The 23,204-nt window shown below is 38.5% G+C and overlaps 2 protein-coding genes across 7 annotated transcripts in view; one reads left to right on the top strand and one right to left on the bottom strand.

Moving 5' to 3' along the window:
• Positions 1-18,430, bottom strand: part of tln2b (talin 2b) — an 88,204-nt gene extending 69,774 nt beyond the window's left edge. For all 6 annotated transcript variants that reach the window (XM_020704057.3, XM_078948725.1, XM_078948726.1 and 3 more), the window contains exon 1: positions 18,038-18,430. The gene's annotated coding sequence lies outside the window, so the exon portion shown is untranslated. The remainder of the gene's footprint in view (positions 1-18,037) is intronic.
• Positions 18,431-19,304: 874 nt separating this feature from the next.
• Positions 19,305-22,535, top strand: c2cd4a (C2 calcium dependent domain containing 4A). Its single transcript, XM_023955799.2, has 3 exons — positions 19,305-19,371; positions 20,842-20,948; positions 21,057-22,535. The coding sequence occupies exons 1-3, from the start codon at positions 19,341-19,343 to the stop codon at positions 22,431-22,433; spliced, it is 1,515 nt and encodes a 504-aa protein (XP_023811567.2). The 5' UTR covers positions 19,305-19,340; the 3' UTR covers positions 22,434-22,535.
• Positions 22,536-23,204: the final 669 nt, after the last annotated feature.

Genomic DNA, 23,204 nt, shown 5'->3' with positions numbered 1-23,204 from the left:
TGATTTGTGAAAGGGTGACAACAAAAGAACCACATACAAAGTCTTTCCTTGTAGATGATAGCGGTACTCAGTGTTCCATGTGTACTGGAGCTTTTCTTGTTTTTCGCAGAGAGTAGACCATTTTTCTTTGGTCGCACTTTAGCACGCACATCTAGGGGTTTTTAGTATGAGAAAACAGATTTTCAAGCCATAAACAATTAAACAAATTCAAATCTTATTTAAAGAGCCACTCCATAAAATTAGGATTACAATTGCATTTCAGAGTATTTCTCAATTCAAATCATTGTGAATCATGAGCAGACAAAATAATGCTATTTGGCAAAGCCTGCAGCAGAGAAAAAGGTGCTGCAGTATTAAAATATACTACTACTACCAGTACTACTACTACTACTACTACTACTACTACTACTACTACTACTACTACTAATAATAATAATAATAATAATAAAAACAATAATAATTCAGCGCAATACATTGTGGGCTGTATTTGCCAATCTAGTTAGGATTGATGCACACTCGTTTTTCGCAGAGACTTCTGGGAAATTTTTAGGGCATTTGCTTTTTAGAATTGTAGATTCAGACAGCACTCCAAAATGGTGAATGCACTATAGTGCACTAAGTAGTGAATAATGAAGGATTTTGGACACAACCAAACAAAGGGATTATGGGAAGTCAGGGCAGGCCAAAAATCCCGCCCACAATTCAGAGGCGTATTCCTGATGAACTACTGCCGCTCCGCACAAACGATGTCCTAAAAAACGACACAGGTTTTTTAAATTAATGCTACAAATGGCATACTCCTGAGTAAAACACCACTGGGAACACTTTTACTGTAGATAAAAATGTAATTGGAAGGAATTTTATATGACTAAAACCTTGACTAGTGTCAGAAGTCAGATCTCTGTCTCCCTCTCTGGTCACTAGCGAGAATCATCTCCAGAGAACTGAATGCACTTCATCTCCCAGCAATCCCAGCATGCACTTCCTGGATGCCACACACCTGACTCTCATTCACTTAATTACTCACAGTCTACTTAAGCACTGCACTGAGCCGCACTCAGAGTAGAGTATTGTTATTGCCACTCTTCCTTTCTTACCAAGCTTTATAATTGGCTCTGCTCTGATTCTCTGTCTCTGTCTCTGTTTGCCTGCCTGCCTGCCTGCCCTGCCTCTTGCCTGGATCCCGACTACCCGAACTCTTCCCTGATGTGTTCATGCCTATTATCAACCCCTGCCTGCCGGACCCCGATTCAGCTTTGTGGACTTTTAGCTGAGCTAATAGACCAGCTGCATTTGAATCCAGTCGTCTGCCTGTTCTTGTGACAACTAGGCCTGATCAAGACTTAAATAATTGCTAAAACTATAAAATTCACAATGAATATAATGATTTTTTTTTATTTGCCAAAAACACAAAGTTATGTCCTCATTTGAAAATGTATCTTTTGGAAGTACTTCACCATCACACCATCTGGCAGTAAACAGTCCTGTTGTTCTGACTGTTATTGAAGGGGAGTTAACACCAAGAGAGTTGCAGCACTGACCATGGAAGAAGCATCTCCCCTGTGCATCTCAGTCTGAAGGCTGCAGCTGGGAAGCTTAACAATAATGAATCATTCACAACACCATACCCAAGATGACAGTGTGTCCTCATGTTAACAATGCGGAATTCAAACGCCAGCAGTCTTCTGGAGCACCACAAATGTTCAGATGCTGTTGGGCAGGTGAGTAAACAACAGGCTGGTGTGGAATAATCCGAAGTGATAAGAAAACACAAACAGTGAATCATAACTCGGCACAGCGCACAACTATTGATGCATGTAACCTCATTTTGTAATATTTAGGCTTTAATTGAAACCCTTTAGTTTAAAGTGGGGAAGCTCTAAATGAAAACAGTGGAGGTTATTGGTCTTAAAAGTTAAAATTAAAAGAAAATATTGAAGTTTTCATTTTCACCTAAATACTAACTAAATTAAAAGTAGCTTTACAGTTGGCATTGCACAAATAGGCTTTAATGTCTCTATAAAGGTGGGAAAAAAGAGCCAAATGCACTATTTAGCCTTTCATAATGTAATAAGTGCTTTTATTTTATTCATCAAAAGATATTATAATTTTACATGATCATTTTTCAGGAAAAAAAAAACTAATCACGACAAGCTTGATAAAACAAACTGAAATGGAGAGTTTAAGATTGCCACCACTGACATTTTATGAGATTAAGAGTTTATTTCAGTCACTGTGTGCAATTTAAATTGAAATTATGTTGCTCTTCAAATTGAATTTCTAATAAGTTTTAATATTCTAAGATATTTTGATTGTCTTTTACAAAATTGCTGCAGATTGACTCCAAGCTTCAAAGTAATGAGAGCACAGAATATTAGAGTATTCATTTCTAATTAAATAAGAATGATTAATTAAAAAACGAAAATGCTCTGGGTTGTGGATGTGCTGCCACTGCATTGCTACACACACATTATCTTTGATTAAAAAGAAAAAAGGAAAAATGTTCAAACAGCAATATAATTTTATTTTTTTGGTGCAAAACAAGTTTAAACAGACGCGCGTCATCATTTTTATGATGCCCCCCAGGAACACCAAACACGTCAATTAAAAACAACCTTCACACCAGCTGAAGTGGAAATGGAGAAAGCTGAAAGCCAGAGCATCAATAGACTGCAAAAATGACTGCAGACTTCTGAAAATAAAACTTGATAAGGAATTGCCATTTCTAATTGACTTGGAAAGGATCAACAATTGCACAATTACTGTACAACGGCCTTTGATCAGATGGTATCATGAGACAGTATTTTAGTAAGAAACACTAGATGACAAATAATGCAAAAGATCTTTTGCACGATACCACAGCCAACTGTCCAGCAGGCTTTTATGCATAACAATGTATGTTTGTAACAGGAAAATGAGAGCTGAGAGCTGAAAAAGCAAGGGTAAATAAATTTTTCATTTGAGTTTTCAGATTATCTGAGGAGGGATACAGCAAAGCAACACAAGTTTATTTTTACTAACAATATGTCAAACTAATATTTTTGATTTGAAGAATGTGTTGCAGAATCAGTTGACATGCAAAAGAGCACAGTTTCTGGCTAGTACGATGATATTCCTCAAGAATCTTTTTTAAAAGCTGTATTTGAAATATAAATGTCTTATATTTTACAGGTAATAGAGACATTAGTAGGATTAGAATACTGAGATATTACCAGTTTATTTGATTTAGACTTTGTGATGAAGTCTAAAGCTTGATATTTCAAACCTTAGACTACCGTATTTTTCGCACTAGAAGGCGAACACAAAAGCCTTAATTTTTTTCTAAAAATGACAGAGCGCCTTATATATGGATTAATTCTGGCTGTGTTTACTGATGCTAAAGGGATTTTGAGAGGAACACGGTGCTCTGTCAAAATGTCCGTCTGTTTTTTTGTACGAGTTGCAAACAAGGGGTAGCTAACATGATTAATGTGTAGCGGTTTTACACTGCGTTTTTTTTTACATGTTACAAATAAGGCTGGGAGTTGGCATAACCACAGGCTTTGTCTGAATTCCCCCCCAAAGCCCTAACTACTAAAAAACTATATAGTGTGGGACCATCTAGTGTCCTGGATTTTATAAGCAATTTGGACCCCATGCTCACTACTTTTTTTTATAAACAGTGAATATGACGTCTTTATTAAAAAAATATATATTTAAATAAAAATTTTTGGCAAAAATTGTTTAGACGTAACGCATTGTGGTCTATATTCGCCAATCTATTGAGCATTGATGCACACTGGTGTTTCACTGAGACTTCTGGGACATTTCTAGGGCACTCGATTTTGGAATTGTAGATTTGGACAGCACTACAAAATGGCGAAAGCACTGTATAGTGCACCATGTAGTGAGTAGGGTAGGAATTTGACCATAGGGACAGTAACATTTTTTAGCAATATCAGTCTCCCTTTTTTTGTGTGTGTTGCAAAACAAGATTGGGACGAAAAATAGACTATTACATTGATTGGTTTGCAGCAGAGATCACCAAGTGATTAAAATGTGAACTGATCTAGAGGCTAGCAGGTTAAGTACCTTTTAGAAGATCATTTTATTGCATTTAAAAGTTAGATGTTACAGATAGAAAATGAATTTCAGAGGCTCTCTCATAAGAACACACTCAAAGCATAGATTCTAAATGATTAGTTGAACAATCTCAGGGGACTGAGAAGCTAAGAAGGAGCATGTGTAATTCAGTTAGTCCCAGGATTCTGCTGTAAAGCAGGGTAGACATCCATCTAGCGAATGGGATATGTGAACCGGCTGTGGGCACAGGAAACGCTAGCTGCACATCAGGTTGTCGGTTGAAATGACAGAACGTTTCACTTGATTTAAGACTGAGAGAGTAAACCTTTTCTAACCTCTATCTTACTCATAAAACAAATTAGTTCCACCTTAAAGAAAAACTTTAAAGGCAAGGCTAAGGAAGAGCGAAATACGCCACCTTACATAGGAAACCAGACCAGTCAAAGGGATGCCTCAGAGCTTGGGCCATGAGTTGAGGATGCTGTCTCCCACTGAACTTGCATACAGATCGCCCCTTTAGAGCACAGCCTCCTCCACTGTCTCTTTGTCCCTCCTCTCAGCAGGGGATTTATAAAACTTAACGGTGTTTCCCTCCATAAGATTCCTGTAATTTATGACAGCCTTTTCCGAAGCAGAGAGGAATCAAATCAAGCCAAAAATATAGTGCATGTTTCCCAGTATGAGCTCTTCATGCAGACCATATATCACAAATAAACGCTAGAGATCCTGACAGTCATTAAATAACAGCATCAATAATCCTGCATGTGGCAGTAGTATATTTGATTTTGGATTATGAAAAGGCCAGAAAGCATAGCTAATGAATGACACACAGCAGAAGCCAAGCAGCAGAAATGAAGAATTACCTGAAGCCTAGAGCATCAAACCAGACACCTCATGTCGTTTTCAAAGAGAGGACAGGCACTTGGGGTCATTAGAAACCAGCATGACCCTTGATCCCAAGCAGGCACGCATACCTAACAAAGTTATCTGACACCGTTCCATCCAGATTGGAGGGAAGACAGCCTCATCTCAGGGGTTTAGCCTTGCAGGCGTAACATGTCCACTGCGGGTGGGCAACAGCCTTCCATTAGCTGAGGGCCTTTCAATCTATATGTCAGTGAAAAATGAAGACGTAATAGATAGAAGCAAACAGCTGCTTACAGGCTGGGCTGAACAGATGGGAAGGATGGCAAGAAATTGTGATTTTTTTTGGTCTACTTTTTCTGTTATGAATGTTTTTTGAAACAACTCCATTTGAGAGAATGAAACGTTCAGATAAATGCATTTCTGTGTTTGTACACAGAAGTACAGCCCACAGAGTGTTTCTGGTTATAACGCGGAACCCACGCCTTTTTCAGTAAGAAACCAGGGTCATTTCACATAGAAATGTCCTCTTAAATCTGCCACTAAATGTGATTATGTCATGATCAAGACTCAAATTCAAAGTACCTTCAGACTACCTCAGACACATCGTCCTTGTTAATCTACTCAACAACATCTGCAATGGGTGCATCAGTCAGAGCCCAACAAATCCCATCATTTTTAGAGTTTACACCAAATCTGATACATTTATAGTTTTGTTTCTCTGAAGGTGCAATTCCTCAACTATGGTGTGTTTATGGTTACATAGCAGCATACATTTCTATAAATTAAGTCTTAACTTGAAGATTGATTTATCAGTGCTGAAGAAGCTGGAAGAATAGCTTAAGCAATAGTATAAAAACAGCCAAGCTATTTTTGGAGTCTCCTGCACCTGTTACAACATTAGATAACTATAATTATCTTCTGCATGCAATGAGATGTATGTAATTAATGGAGAGGAAGCTGCACGTATCATGATTACATTTTTGAAGATTAACGATGATTACTAATAATCTACTTGTTTTTTTAGCTCATCAATCAGGTAGTGCAGAAAATACCCTACAACATAATCTTTAGTTCTTTCCTATTTGTATAGCGCTTTAAATGGCACACAAAGACGCTTTACAACACATGAGCAAAAACAGTTAATAAGAACAGAGCTAATATAATAAAATAATTAATAAAAACATAGAAGACAGATTTAAATCATAATTTCTGTTTCATCTAAAAGAATGTCTGCAGAAAATGTTAAAAATCGCAGCAAAGTAATTTAAAGTAATAATTTAAAAAGCTGAAAAAGACGTATTTAGAAAAGCATTATTTGTTCATGACTGCAAGAATAGTTCAAGCAAAAGTAACAGAACTGTGTCCATCTATTTGCATAAATTCACATAATTGCCAATTCTGTTTTACATTTTTCTATACTAATGGAATAACTGACCTGAGACACCTCACTTTGCTTGGTTTGACATGCCTGCTCTCCTTCAGCCAACAGCTGCTGTGAGTCACGTACAATCATTGTTTTCATGTGAGTCAGTTGAGGAGACAAAGTGAAAAGACAGGACATGTATCTTAAAGCACCGCACAATTTCTGTGTTGGCACGCTGTGCAACAGACACAGAAACTCACACATACATAAAAACAGCTTCACAACCTTTATTTGAGATTTTTTTGAATAAAAATTCTACATCTATCTATCTATCTATCTATCTATCTATCTATCTATCTATCTATCTATCTATCTATCTATCTATCTATCTATCTATCTATCTATCTATCTATCTATCTATCTATCTATCTATCTATCTATCTATCTATCTATCTATCTATCTATCTATCTATCTATCTATCTATCTATCTATCTATCTATCTATCTATCTATCTATCTATCTATCTATCTATCTATCTATCTATCTATCTATCTATCTATCTATCTATCTATCTATCTATCTATCTATCTATCTGTCCTGCACACATTTCAAAAACCTCTCATTATAGGCGCTGTTTTAATGTGAATCTAACAGTGGACACAAAAGATCAGGTGTTGCTTATCTGCCACCATTCTTGGTATGTATTAACACACATATTTAGTAGAGAAGTATATTCCCAAATGCTTCTAGCTTGACTGAACGTAAGCCAAAAAATAATGAAAAATAATAATTGACTACAAATGGGTGACACCAGTAGAAAGTGACTTGCCTTTTTCATGAAGTAATGTTTTAGTTTTATATTAAAAACAAGAAAATGAAAAAAGACTGTTTTTGTTTGTAATTCTCAGTAAAAGCCATTTTGACAAGAGGATACAAGTTTTACGATGTTGCTAAATACCACAGATGGTGGTAAGAAAGCATAAATACCAGACAGATATTGTAGCATCAGGTCAATAATTAGGGAGTAAAGCGTAACAAACTTAATTGTAGTGATGATTTTTTTTTAAATCCACATGTTGAGGCTATTGGTGAAAGCTGGGGAAGTTCAATTTAAACATGTTACATTTAGTCGGAATCCGCAGAAACTGCTTTTTGCTCATAGGCCAATAACAAATCTGGTTGCTAAGACCTTTCATTGACAAAAGTAAAATATAAGTAAACATAAAGCCACTTTTGAAATGCATTTAGTGTATATACATGCAACAAATACATATATTTAAACGTAGATTTTTAATTAGTTCTTATTTAGAATTCCAGTTCGTTAAGTAGCTTGTTTTCTGATCAATCGTTGATATGTTACAATCGAACTGATAAAGTTTTACTGCATATGAAGAAAGTCTCGCAATGGTGGAAAGAATCTTCAGCTCTTGGTCAAAGATGACTCCAGTTGATTTCAGTTAATTTTTTTAATGTTTTAAATCATCAAAAATAATTTTAGTAATGTTATTTTTGTAAATGAACAACGTTTATTAAAGTTTTTCATGTTCTGACTGAACAAAGGTTTTTGCAGCTGTTAACATTCGGATAACAACTGATCTAATCAGGAAAGAGAAAAAACAGCATTAGAAGAAATAAAAAAAGAGTGTGGCGTAAGTTGAAAAGAAAAAAAAGCTGCACTCTTTTATCTTTGTCATTTCATTACTTACTCTATCAGTGTGACTCCACCACAGAGGAATCTTTGTCCACCAAGATGGAGAAACATACAGCATTCCCACACAACACAGCAAATCTCAGATCTCTAACAGAGCAGCTAAAACTCAATCAGATTATTTTCCTTCACTACTGTATAAGTCAAATGGCAAATAATCTCCAATGTTTTTGGACTTTAGCTTTACAATTTTTAAGTCATGTTGAAAAGATAAAGATAAAAAAAAAATCTAATGGCATAAATTGAAACCAAGAAGAAGATCACTGCAACCAAGGATTCAACAAAAAAACCTATGAGACCAAAAAATGCTTTTTGGGATTTTGGGATTAAAATCATGACATAATAATATTGGAGATAAATTAAATTTAAAATGAATTATAAGCTACACCATTTAGACTTTTGAAGTGTCATAATACACATGTTTTTGTAACTGCTACCTACATACTGAGACTATGAATTGTTTTTTTTTTTAAATTTAGTTTAAAGTTAAATTTAAAGTCATTTCCACACTGCTTTAAATTAGTGATTGTCTAAAGTGTATTTATAAATCATGAACATTTTTCATAAACCTGAAGCACCTGTTTCTGTTTTTACAATGAGTAAAAGAAAATAAGAAACCGCCAACTACTAATACCAACAGCTTTTCTAAAAAGGTAAGCTTTCAGTTGGAATTTAAAAATGATTAAGTCTGATGTGATATACAGTTTAGCAGGAATATAAATGTACATCAAAAAAATTTATTTTGTGTCTGAAACAAACAGATTCTATAAAACTTTTCTAGATTGGGCCTTTTCTTTTTTCGCTTTAGGTCTATCAGGGAAAATGTTTTTATGAAAGATTTGAAACCAATCTGTGAGTGTTATCTAGTACATATGACATATGCTCTCTGACAAACTACATATAACCTCCTACACAGGTCGGATCTGCAACGATAACCCCTAGCTCAGATATGGTGGTGGTGTGCAAAATGCCCATTTGATGAATGAATCCACAGAAAACTCTCAGACCCTTAGACTGGGAAGAAGCAGTTTTTGCCAAAATACAGACTAAAAGGTTAGAGTGAATTAATGTATTCATGTATATATTTATTGAATTAAAAGAGCATTTATATCAGTCTTACAATTACTAGCGTAAACATACATTATGTCAGAAATAAATAAAAAAATATGACTATCAGCAGAGATGGGGACTTAGCTGGGATGTGGGTTCCACTAAAGTCTAAAGTGTAAAAAATGGAGACTAGACTTTAGTTTTGGGACAATGAACAATGCTATTTTGTTTATTCTTAGTTTTAATTGCCAGGTCATCACTGTCAGGTCTATAAATAAAAGCTCTCTATTGCATTGAGACTGTAGAAACATCAACTGTCTGTTATTGTGTTCCAACAAGCTATTTAAAAGACTTTAATAACAATTTGTGATAATAAAATATTCTTTTAAGTCTTGAGACATGAAGATACCGCTAGTCTTATTTTTTTAATTTATTTACCGGTAATAACTTTAACTTGTCCTGTCCAACAGCTGGGAAAACAGATGAGAGCTGAAGGCCTCTTGTGTTGGATATATTCTATTTTGACAACAGGTGTAATGAATCTTCTGACAAACCAGAGGGATGTCTGAATAAACCCCTTTTGTAATCGAGGCCAAACTTTATTCCTTTAAATCATATTTGAAAATCTTTTGTGTTGGACCTGACGGAAAAGGAAAGGAGGGAAGAAGAGAGAGGGGGGGTAGGGGGTTGTTATAGAAAGAGCGGGGGGATGTAAAACCATGAAGCAGCATAAAGCAACAAGTTTCTGGATGGTTGTACTCATTACAGTGAGGTTCAGATGTACTACAAGTCTATAAGGGCGGGGCCTGTCCACACACTCACCCAAATGTTATAAACTTACCTGTTGGCTCCAAAAATGTTCAGATGTCAACATTTACACAATGCAAATAATGTTCCTACACGCATACCTATGCACTCAAATCAACTAGTGTGAAACATTTCATTCAATCACGCAAACTATTTGTGCAAAGGTGAGCTAACACCTGTGCTCAAGTGAGTCTTTATGTTCTTCTAAAATGGATGATGGAATGTAAAAAGAAGGAGGGAGAGTGCCCAGCCATCCCCACACCAAGACCCCCACCGCAGCAGCAGCGGCAGCCAGAACCCCCCAAAACCCGCACGGCAGCAGATAGAGAGCAAGGCAGGGGCCAGCCATCCCCGCCCAGGAGGAGGACACCCAGGGGAGGAGGGAGTCCACAGGAAGTTTTGTAAAACATGGCCTGACCAGGCTCGCCTACAGTTCGAAATTTGGCGAGGCCCAGCGCTCAGGGGCAGGGACCAGAACCCACACCACAGGGCAAGGACACCCCCAGGCTCAGATGTAATGTGATCACTAGCTCTTGGTCTTACCAGAGAACTCAGGGATCCCTCTCCCTGCGTGGAGAGAGGGCTGCCAGGCCCGGGAAGCCAGCACCCAGGGACACAGCCGCGTTGCCAAGGGCCCAATACCCCCTACCAGGGATGGGGTAGGGGACAGATGGTCCAAGGTCCCACCTTCCTTGTGAAATGCAAGCGTGTGTGTTTGTTGCTGTTTTAAGACTTGAGACTGGAAGATACCGCTAGTCTTAACTTGGACATGCAAAACATGCAGTACTTGTGACCATCTCTGTCATTTCATTATGAAACAAAAAAAAAAAAACCCACAACATTTATGCTGAGCATTTTATGTAAAATTCTGGATGAAAAAAAAGAAACGAACTTTTTGATTTACAGACAAAATTCAGCTCGAGTTGTTCTGTTTTTAACGTCCTTATTTGTACATTCCTTAATACATCTCCTCTTCCTCCCCTTCCCATTCCTATGGGGAAAGGAGGCGAGACAGTGATCATAAAAAAAAAATATTCTTGCATTGGACCATCCCTTTTAAAATCAGCCTCTGGGCTGTATAATTTGTTGCAACATAATGCAGCATTGTATGGTTTCCTACATTCAGTGTTGTGACAGCATATTTCTTTAATTAAAACTCAGCAAAGAAAGTTATTGCATTAAGTCCAATGTCTGTCATGAATCATCTTAAGAATATTGTTTAATATTGTGTATGCCTGATTTTGATTGATTTTTAGAACCAGGACTTCCTTCAATGTATTTTAGTAAGACGGTTAAGGGGGAATAAGAGGACACAAAAAATAAAAGAGCATTGTGTTATTTTACAATATTTACAGTTCCACTGCTCCAACTGTTTGATTTGCACTTATGTTAAAGTGGCCCAGCCAAGACCACAGGAGTGTAGAGGCTTGCTGTAACGATAAAGATCCCTGTGTGCAAAAACTGGATCGTCTGACTGTTGGGTGGTTCCTAGGAAAGAAAAGGATATTTAAGCAGGATTAATAACAGGCCACAAAACGTGCATTATTGATGATGGTTAGTGAAACCCCCGATGGTAATTAGAGGAAATATTCTTTCCTTAGTAAGCACTGGGTTTTAAGAGCAACTGCAAGCATCTGTAGAGCTATACTGAAGCAGGGAGTTGGATTTTTTTTGTGCTTAAATGTACCAGTTTACAGATCACGTTTCCAATAGCCAATAGCTAAACTTTAACACCCACAAGCAATAAGTCTTTCCAATTTACAGATAATATATATTAAAAATACTTTTTTTAGTACTTAAGTGATAGTCATCAAAACTACAAAAAATAATGTGTTTGTGTAATGATCCCTCATAAAATATGAGGTTCACTTTTTGAATCGACCTGAAGACCAACAAAAAATCTGCAAAATATTCTGATTTTTAGATGTGCCTGTATGACGATAATTAAAAATAGAAGGCTATATATGCAGAAACAATATGGTCAAAGCTTAATGCACAATTCATATCCTTGCAGGGAACAGATAATCCTGAGTCGACCTTTTCTTCCGAATTTGAGCAGCAATTGTAATTCTAGATGCTGCCTCCACTGACGACAAGGTCACTGCAATGCTGATGAGCTGCACACACCATACAGGGCCAAAAAAACACAATCAAGTCACAGCCTGCAGATCCTAAATGCACTTCTGCCGGATGCAATAATTTTGATGAGCTTGTTCACATTTCTTTGAGCGGAGCTGGACTCCTGACATCACAACACAACATGACCCTGAGCCCAGAAAAAGAGGAGGCAGGGCGATGGGGGCGGGGAAGGAGTTCTGCCCGGTAAGCAGTACTTGCAGTCTGTCGAGGAGCGGTGTGGGACAGCAGCAATTTTAGCTTCTCTACAGGAGTCCTTACCCCTGGGAGCATCACAGAGAAAGTCTGACAGCTGCATGCACAAAAGGATCTGACACTGATCCAAAACCTTCTTTATCACCAACAATTACATTTAACAGCGATATAAAGTCATTTACGTTACGTTTCTGCTCTTTCAGCATGCTCACTTCAACTCTGTGCATGAGATTTTACAGAAGTTTCAGCTGTTGTGATTACTGCTTATGAGTCATCTCTACTTGCGTTTTGATTGTCTGCGTATGATGTGAATTACCTCTCCAGACTCTTGCTGCGTTTTTAAATTTTCCCCGAATTCCCCTGCACCTGCACTTGCTTTCAGTGTCTCTGATATTTACACAATCTACTGTATCTTTGCCGCCACAGAGAAGCCAGGCAGATTTTAAGTTTGGCATAAAACAGTTGAATTAAAATGTTTTTCTTTCCTTTATCTGGAAGTGAGTCATCATGTAAATGCATAAAGCCTCTTTACATACTGGACCCTTAACACAATGATTTTGCTCTGAATCTAAAAATGGATTGAAACAAATCAATAATGGCTGTAACTGGATCGTGCTCTCTAACCCACTGAAAATGACCTGTGCCTCCTGCAGTGTTCTTAAAAGACCTCCCTGCCTGTAATATACACAGTCAGCATACTCAGAGAGGAGACCAAAACATCAGAGACTTGCAGAATATTCTACTGACAGGCTTTTCTACACGAGCACGGTCAACATTCCCAGAAGCAGGAAAATAGTTCGACAGTTTTCAACCCATCCAGGGTCTACTTGGAGGAAAGTCTTTACAGAAGACCTTGTGATGGTCTTTTGAGTGTCACTTCAAAAGCTTTTCTCACAATTAAATATTAACTGACAGGAGATGCTCAGAGCGGGCTCAGTGTGCTTACAATAGAGCACAGAAAAGCTGGGCAGGTAACAACAAGGTGACTATTCGCCTGGTACATAAAAACTATTCAAACTTAGCAAAGACAGCACTAGAAAGAAACGTTTTTACTTCATAAAAGCAGCGGAAATGATTCTGACTAAACCCTCAGATGTGGGAGATCCTCCAGTTTCTCTAAGGGAGTGCTCTGTCAAACACTCATCAGATTTAGTAAAGACCCACTTCAGTCATCTTTTGATCTATTTTAAAAGTATTTTCAGTGGTCTTTTAATTATGATTAGGCTAGTTTAATGCCGAAATTGAAAAACCTGTCATTTAGGCCATAGTTTCTGCAGAGCGGCAATGGTTCATTAGAAATTCACCTCTGAGAAAATTATGTGGGCGGGACCCCCTTCCTGTTCCCTAAAATTGAGCTATCTGTTTACACGCTTAAACAGGCTTACATATTAATATTGGAGCTATCTGGCCGTACAGTTTTTAGCCAGATACCGCTCAGACAAGGAAAATAAAGATATACATGGATCTATTTGTCTGCATGTGGATGCATCAGAATTGAGCAGAGCAGGGAGGTTAAGGGCCACCCAGCCTATTTTCTGCATCACAAATACAATCTTTTTACAACAACATTTTTTCGTCTGCTCCTGATTCACCACAATTTGAATATAAAAATACTCAGAATTGCTATTTCAAACTTAATTTTCTTTATAAAGGGCCTCCATCATGAGAAAAATGCCACAATAACACAGTTTTTACTGGTGCGTCTTTGAAAGCATAAGTGTGCTGACTTGATTATTTTTTGAATAGGCTAAATATGTCACATGATGTTTTGCAGATATATCACATGATTTGTTTGATTCAGTTTGTTCAAGCAGAGCACGTTGCCAAATGTAACCGTTACAAATGAATACCACTGAATACCACAAAATACACACTGATTGTAAGACAAGACAAAAGGGGGTTTGGATTTTGTTTTGATGATGTTTACTAGTAAAAACAGCCAAGCAGCAACATGTAGGACAGTATTTCAAGGTAAGACCCTGTGCTTGGAAAGGCATAAAATATACCCATTTCTATATAGCAACCCTCCCATTTGGGATTGTGCATTTTTCCACGGCTTCAAACTTGAATCTCATTTAACCCCCCAGAAAAGAAGTGCCACAGGCTGCGCTACAGCAACTGACCTGAACCACTACGCCAGTATTTTCTGACCTACTTCTGAGGCCTGCTTATGCATCACTGGCACAGTTGCATGACTTTCTGAGCACACGTACAGTAAAACCTACGGCATGCAGTGCACCAGCCAACAATATTGGGCTTCCAAGTGTCCCCTCCATAACCTGTCCGGACAGCCCTTGCCTCGATTAGATCAGTTTAAAAAAATGTTCTCAACAATTTTGCACGTTTACCAAAAGAGTGATCTTGATACATGTCGGTTCAAAAATGCAACTCATTAAGCCAAATTATGTCAAGGACATTAAATAATTAAATAGACAAATTTATCTTTCTGTTGTTATAGAAGTGCACTGAAAACTTTTCAGCATCTGCTTTAATCATCTGAAAACCTAAAAACACAGAACTGATCAGACTGATAAGCTTGATCTTTAGGAATGACAGGCAGCCAATAGAAGTATTTTCTCCATAGAACCAAATCTGGAAGGAAGCCAGAGCCTAATGAGGCTGCGATCATACAGACAGCGGTGAGAGAAATCCTTACGTCTATTTCACTCGCTAGCAAATACACAAAAAAGGCTGGGTCACAGCGACAGCATGGGGTGTGTTTTAGTTTCCACCTCCTACACATTCATGCATTAAATATGACTCAACAATCACACTCTCCAGTGACTCTCAAAGCCCTTTCTTCCCACCCTGCAACCAAACGTTTCCTGGGGAATTCCAAACCTGGATTGTATTCCTGATGACAGAGCAACTGCAGCAGCTGAGAGGAAAATCATTTTTCTGATGAGCAGCTCTACTTATTCTGAACATTTAAATGGCTCAGAAGACAAACGCTGGAATGCATGGCCATGATGGCGTTATTTGTGGAACTGAGCGAGAATCGCATATTTCTCTGGAGGTTCCAAAACACTGACCTAATCAACACTGATTTCACAAAAGCATGCCGTGCAGAGCAACCGCGTGTTTCTGAGTTGACTGTAACTTATTAGGCATAGAATGCATGTAAAAAAGTATTTGTAAGAGAGATAGTTTTTGAAGGCTAAACAGCAATAATAACCTCTTCAGAGAGAAAAAGGCAGCATTAGAACTGCACTTGGCTTTAACTGCCTCTGCAGTATTAAAGATATAAAAAGCTTTGAAAATGAAGGCATGGAACCTTAATAAGGAACTGCCCTGCTTATTATGTTTTCAGCTTGATGTCAAACATTTTTTACAACTGGCTCCTTTGAATCACATCTATTGTGTTTGGTGTGATAAAAGAGTCCAGTGCCTCTGGCAGTTGCACGCCACATGTGAGCTTGTGACATCGGTGCTCCTGTAGTCTAATTGTATCCACTGTGTTGTGGGACATTTGTAAAATAACTCATTCTATTGTATCATTGTATTCTTTTCTATCCAACATAGTAAACCCAGGATGACAGATGCAGCATGTGGCACACTAATAATCCAGGTATGGGACCTTTTGATCATTTGAAAAGTTTGATGTCTGTTCAGAAATATTCTGCTTTTGCATCCATGAATTTGCCAAATTGCTATTGCTAGATGTTAGTATCAACCAGTACTATAAGCAACTAAATACTCTGAAAATAGAAGTTTTGAGTACCACATTTTTTGGAGTTTAAGTCCCATTATTTTGCATAGTTTGACTGTGGGTGCGACTTATACTCAGGAGCAACTTCTATGTGATTTTTTATTTTAAATCAGCAACAACAGCTGGAGGGAACTTTAGGTGCGTCTCAGTATTTGCTAATGCCCGTATTGCAAAAGAAGAAGCGCTGCTCACTCTTACGCAGGCCTAAGCGGAATTGTTTAAAAGTGACACCGAGGATGAAGAATTCAACCTATTCAGTGATGTAAAGTAATATAAAGAGTTTAGTTAACTTGTTAGCATGTTATTTTTATGCTATGGTTCTCTTACTGTTCATATGTTGTGTTAATATACAAGATTCCTCCTTTGTTTCATGAAGCAAAATAAGTATCAATGTGTTACAGTAGTTAAGCATACAAATATTCAGTCTATTATTTATCTATTCTGCTATTATGATTTGCCTTTCACGATGGAATCTCTGTGCTTTTTCTTGTATTTGGTTAAATAAATGTCTGTATAAAGTGTGACTTACTGTGTATACTATTTCTTCCTTATTATGCATTTTTTGGCTGCTGCAACTTATAGTCCAACGAGCACGATCTATTGCTGAAAGCTTTCATCTCTGACCTTCTCAGATCTTCAGGTCTTTTATTTTAGAGATATTTCTGACTGAGGGTATAGTTGCAAGCTGGGAATTTAACAAGGAGCTTTTTTTTTCCTTTTTAATAATTAATGTAATGTTATATGTCTTCTAGGGTGACTCACTTCCATCCATTTGAGCTAATGCAGACCTAAAAGAAAACTTAAACAACCTGGTGTTTCCAACTATCATCACACAGTTTACATATAAACTAAGATTACACATTTATTTAGAAATACCAAACATTCCATAAGGCATCTTTATCATTTTTCCAGATTTCAAATTTAGACAAACCCAAATGCTACACAGAAGTTCAACGAATCAAAATTTTGCAAACTGTTAAAAATCCTGATGCTATGAACACTCCACAGCTCAAACAATTCATTAAACCAGCAAATATGTGGCTGCTTAAATGCCACACTCATCCTCATTGTACCACAGGGAGGGACTTTTTAGGGTAGGCACTCCCAGCTGGAATCAAGCCCCAAGCATGTCAGCGCTGCTCAACGCTATCCAAAAAGGCAGCTGTCAGCGTGATGCTGAGGCAGCATGAGGCTTCTAATTATATCACACAGGTAAGTCAGGTCACCCTGGTTTGGATTCATGGCACAATCTGACAATTCCCAATGTTACTGAAAAGATTTGAATGGAAACTCTCATATGAAAATGGGGAGTGTCATTTTTTCCCTTTCTTACAGCAACCACAAATGAAGCAGATGTCAATCTAGTACATCTGCTTCATCAGCTATCATATATAAGACAGATCAGATGGCATCATGGAGGATGTAAGGAGGCATTTAATATCCTTTTTTTTCCCTTAATTCTCCAATGTGACCCACAACATGCCATGGAAGCTGAAAGTCTGAGCATCCAATGAAGGCGTGCAGCACATTCTTAAAAAAAATTTTTTCTTCTTCTTTTTTTTCTTTTCAAAAACCATCGGAGGTCACATCCCTGCATGCACACTAATCTCACTGTCGATGTCTGCTTTGATGTCGAGCCGATCCAGATAGCATTGAAGTCCAAGTTCATGTAGCGCGTTTTTGTGTGCGGAGCCGCAAGGATGCTGAAGCTGGACCCCGTTTCGTCTGCTTCTAATTCTAAATATTTACAATGCAGTAGCAGCAACAACAGCAAACAAGTAGGTCAATCCAAGAGTCATCCCGGTACCTTATGTGTCAGTGAGAAAGAGGAAAAGTAGGGGCGCGTATTGGTGGAAATAACGCACACTTGTCTCGTCATGACGCGCCAAAATCCAGAAAACCAATCGATGCTAAATCGATAGAGCAGGGATGATGTGAGAGTTAGGGTGGGGAAAAAAAGAACCCCCGGCAACATGAACATCACATGAAGATCTCGCCTGCAGATTGTTTAACACAAATGCTGTCAGCGCTGAGCCGACACCGAGCGCTACGCCTCCTCCTTGTAGTGAGGCGTAGCACAAACGGCGCCATCAGAAACTGAGGCAAAAAAAAGATAGAATATTATGTTGCAAAACCTACCTGATGACTCCCGCCAGCTGAAGCATGCGAGCTGACTTGGATGCAGACGAGGCGACACACACCACGTTCGAGTCAGCAGCACAGCCTGCCAGCCTGCCTGCCTCCTCCACGGAACCAAGCCCCTCCTCGTTTATTGTACAGTGGAGAGGGATGAGGATAAAATCAAGGAGACGAAAAAAAAATATTCGACGCAGAGAGGTTGGCTGCAATAATCTCACCTCTTGTCTCGCCTAATTAAAAAAAAGAGTTCACTGCTGAATAAATAGAAACAGGTTTGTTCTATACAAATCAGCTCCAATTACGCACAGACACTGAACGCACACTTTTAAATGTCCAGACTCCTTTTTCATATGATGTGCAGCTTTTAGAAGCAACCCAGAAGAGCAACCACCAATGAGGAAAGATGAGGTGGGGGGTTGGGGGGAAGCACTCTGTCACGTTCTTATAATAACCAATATCCATCCAATGCAGTTCACACAAATGCCACCGGGATGGAGAGTGTGTTGGCTGACTCTTGGGATGGCACAAAGACTTGATTTCTTTTTCTTCTTTTTTTCTCAATAAAACAGTACCCTAAAACTGTTTTCTTGAAATTTCAACTGGACGTCCAGAAATAGATGTCCACAAATGTTAAATAATGATTTCAGGGAAAGCCTTCCACTCTGCCTGACCACTGAGCCTTTGTTTCCTGAGCGTGTTCCGCCCCCTAATGGAGAAACAGACGCACCCACATTCTGAACGTTTCTGAGAAACTATTACAGGGGTTTGGATATAATGACATAATAGGACAGCAGCATAATGACACACATTCTTAATATTTTGCAACATCACAAAGCTCGTGACTTTTTCCAGGTTCTTAAGGACAAATAACTGACCAGAGCAAGAAAAACAGGGGAAATATCATTTCAGTCAGACAACTCTTGCAGAAGAATATTTATTTCACAACATCTTTAGATTTTCACCTCTTTTGGTTGGCATTCACGATTCGATTCACAACTTCGTTTTGGCATAAGGGTCCGTTCAATTCCTTGAGATAATTCTTTTTCCTTACACTTTCGGGTAACAAAAAACCCCCGTAACGGAGCCCACAGGTGGAAGCCGGGGAGGAGGGAGGGGCAAAAAATGAGCGCTGAAGGTAAGAGAGAATGAACAATTGTACACCTGACTTAAATAGGACGCTAAGCAGGTGAGTTAATTGACTGACCCGCCCTAGGGGAGTAACCTGTAATTCTGCAGAGTGTCTGCCCGAAATGCGACGAGTCGCTATTTAAAGTCTGTGTCAACCTCATGATACTCTTATTCCATGAAAAATGATGCATTTTCATATAAAAAAGGTCAGTAAAAAGGAGATTTTTTTTGCCAAGTGCACGTTAATCCACATTTGCTAGGCAAAGGTCAAATTTACTGCATAGAATACTCTCTATGATTTATTTACATTTTTAAGAGCTTTTACATTATCTGGTTTGCTAAGCCTAAAAAGAAAAGCCACGCTTGAGATACTGATGACAACTGAACAGTTGGGAAAACATTTCGAAGAATTCCTCTTTTAGGACACTTTGGTACCTCAGTGCTTTGTTAGTCCTGGTGTCACTCTGTGCCTGGTAACACATGCTATCTCCACAGATTGCACTTGAACCTTGTCTCATGCTCAATGCGGCAAGCATTGTTCATCTTCGGTCACTCTGTTGCAAAAAAAGGCAATTTGAAGCTACTTTGTTAAAGAATTGTCAAATAATGAAGACAAAGGATGACACATAAACAAACCTTGAAAGTTGAAAGTCATCTGTTATTTAAAAAAGAAATAATAATCTTCTTTCCCTTTAATTTTTCCTAGTCTGGTCATTTTTTCTTTGGTAAGCATAAATAATTTAATATCCAGTCAGCTAATTATTTTTATCACCACAAGAGGGAAGCATTGTCAGTAAAAATCAATGGTGAACCAAAAGTTACATTTTCCTTTGGCAATGTATGCATCAAAAATCAGTCGCATGTGTTTACATAAATATGTGACTCACATTCCATTTTACTACAGTTTCTTTAGTATTTTTATAGATTAAAAAACAAACCCACACTGGAAGTTTTTTGTTTGACAAATTCACAGCTGCTTAAATGTATGCCACCCTTTATTCCTCTTTTCTACCATCTTCAAGGCAGATTTAATTTATGCATGAAGTACATGCCTAAAACCAATCAACCATCTACAAAAAAATCTGAAAACGTTCTATTTAACATTCAAAGATTAAAAAAAAGGGGGAATTAGTTTAAGGCCACATATGTGATGGCAGAAAAACTGCTTCGGGAATATTGCTGATTTAATGCATCAGTGAATTGTTTTAGCAGGAATCATAAGTAGAACGTGTCAAGCTGTACTATATTCCCATGATTCATCCATTAAAATCTTCTTCAGCGCAAGAAATATGTCAGTGCATCTTAATACTCTCTGTTTTAATTGAAAACATTTAACTAATTACACACGGCAGCATATGTTTGTTGTACTTTTGCTGTCAGATGTAGTAATTACATCAGAATTGTTATTGGTTTACTCTGAGAGTAAGTAAGTGCACAGCTCAAATATAGGAAAAACAAACACAAATAATAGCAGAACAACGTATAAAAACGTTGACACGTTCAAAGCTTATCTGGCTGAGCGTCACAGTACCTACTAAAGGGGCTCTGGCCGCTTTGGTGATTTGGATATTTCCATGGGAACCTCTGGAAAGAGGGAGGCTCTTGTTTGAGCAGAACAAGGGGGCGTGTGTTAGATTTATTGGTTTCCTTCTTATTTGAACCCGCCTTCATCTCAGGAAAAGCCAGTGTGCTGACCCTCCATCCACTGCTGCCACCATCAGAACTTGTCTCAGCGACTTGCGTTTACAACAAGCTTGTGGATTTTCTGTCTTCTGCAAAAAAGGTAGGAAGAAGTTGATACAGATGAACAGCTTTTTGATCTGAAAATTAAATCCAGCAAAAAAAACAAAAACAAAAAAACAACAACGTTTTTTTTTCATTTACTTCACAGTGTTTCTTAAACTCAACCAAAGGACCCATGTGGGTGGTGGAGAAGATCCGCATGTCAGTGGAGAGGTCAAGCCTTCCTTTTCCTTCAGCAGAGTTCAGCTTTAAAATCGGTGATATCATGTTTGGAGAAAAAGCTGACAAGTTCAAAAAGATTTCTCTGTGTCCAAATATCATCACCCCTGACAACATCCCGGAGTTCTGCATTCCACCGACAATCATGTCCCTGCTGGAGGTGAAGAATACGGAGCAGAGAGGAGCGACTCGCACTTTCAAGGTGCCTCCGTGTGGGAGATCCAGCCCTGAAACAGAAGTGGTTTTTCACAAGCCGCTCAGTCCACACGTTATTCAAATAGAAAGTGTGGATGAAATCCCCTATGATGGTTGCAGTGATGAGGAAACCACTAATGCAGATCCCCAGAGCCAAGCTGCCCTGTCTCTTCCCCACCTGGCTAAAGCTCAGACCAGTTACGGCTTTTGCACTTTGTTAGAGAGCCCCCACACCAGGAGAAAGGAGTCAATTTTCCATTCTGATCCTTGTTCATCCCCTCTGCTGCTGCCCAGGAGTCGATCCAGTACATGCACCATGAGAGTCTCCCCCTCCCCCTCTCCTTCATCTTCTCCCTCTTCATTTAGCCTCAACAGTCTGACCTCCAAGCTCTCTCCGAGAGGCTGCACCCTGAAGTGGCAGCACCCCCTGGACAGTGATACAACTTCATCTACCGAATCCTCCCCCTTTAGCTCACCGTTGCTGAACAGGTCCCCTGGCAAGTCTTCCCTTTTCAAAGCATTAAGCCACGAACTATTGTTGTCAAGAAACCTGAGGAAGGCAATGGTGTCCAGAAACAACTCCCTGTCCACAGATGAGGGCAGCTCTACTGACAACAGCCCAAACATCATGAGGAGGGCATCAGAAGGGCTACCTGAAGGACTCCCCAACAGCTACAGTCTAGCACCACCCAACATCTTCCCCATGGACCTGACACTGCACAGAGAGCGAGTGATGAAGGAAAGAATGGTACCCGTTGGCAAAGATGGCAGTCTGAGACTTTCAGCAGAGTACTGCCTTGAAAACCAAAGGCTGAGGGTTCGACTGATCAGTGCCGAGGGCCTTTATCCCCTTTCCGTGGATCCCAAAATTATCAACTGCAGCGTCAGCCTCTCACTTGTCCCTGGAAAAGTCCAGAAGCAGCGAAGCACCGTCATCAGAAAAAGCCGGAACCCCATCTTCAATGAAGATTTCTTCTTTGACGGAATCTCAGAGGAAGACCTGAGTCAGCGATCGCTTCGTTTTAAAGTAGTGAACAAAATGTGCACCCTGAAAAGAGACTATCTCCTCGGTGACTGCGATTTACCGCTTTCAAGTATTGTAACATCATGAACTTTGAAAGTATTGAATGGTTTTGATGGGTGTTGGGATATTTATTTTCAGTTTTGTATGGCAAATCAACATTTTTTATGAAATAAATTATTATGAAAAATACAGTGTGTCTTGAGTATATATATATAGTTTGTTTAAATTGGATTTTACTTATAAAAATCATCTGTTCTGGACAAAAGAACTTTGATTTTTAGGTTTGTTAACAAAGTGGCCTTGTCCGTGGGAGTCAGTCAGTCTCTGTCTCGTGTTTCCTCGGAGCCTGTTGTTGTTTTTCCTGCCCTTTCCAGTGATTAAAAACTATCTCCAGAAACCAGAAACCCTCCTGGAGGGCATTCGTGTTTTCATTATCGAACAGGAATGTCTTTTTGTTATCAGAGCACTGCTGTCTTATACTGAAAACAGAAAGTCTTACTTAGTCTACTAATTATGTTATTGAATGTTATACAAGCTGGAGAACTCATTTTTGAAACCTTCCAACATCCACATCATTTTAATAATTGTAGAAAACAAGAAATGATCACAGACATATTAAAAAAAATAGTATATCAATGTTCAGTTGTAAATATTCTGTCCAACCCTAGAGTTTAGCTCAATTTTAGATGAATAAAGACTTGAAAAGCTATTTCTTAAAAGCATCTGTTCATTCAATACGTCATGTATACACATTTACCTAGTTAAGAGGAGCAACAGCTAACACATGGGTAAGGTATATCCTGTTGCCTCCAGTAATAAAGATGAAGCTTAAAAGAGCCACCTGGCATTGTGACAACT

The sequence above is a fragment of the Oryzias latipes genome, chromosome 6 (assembly GCF_053564925.1).
Source record: "Oryzias latipes strain Hd-rR chromosome 6, Olatipes_Hd-rR_3.1".
Classification (NCBI taxonomy): Eukaryota; Metazoa; Chordata; class Actinopteri; order Beloniformes; family Adrianichthyidae; genus Oryzias; species Oryzias latipes.
Note: the sequence above shows the minus strand (reverse complement) of the source record. Positions and strands in the feature narration are given on the sequence as shown.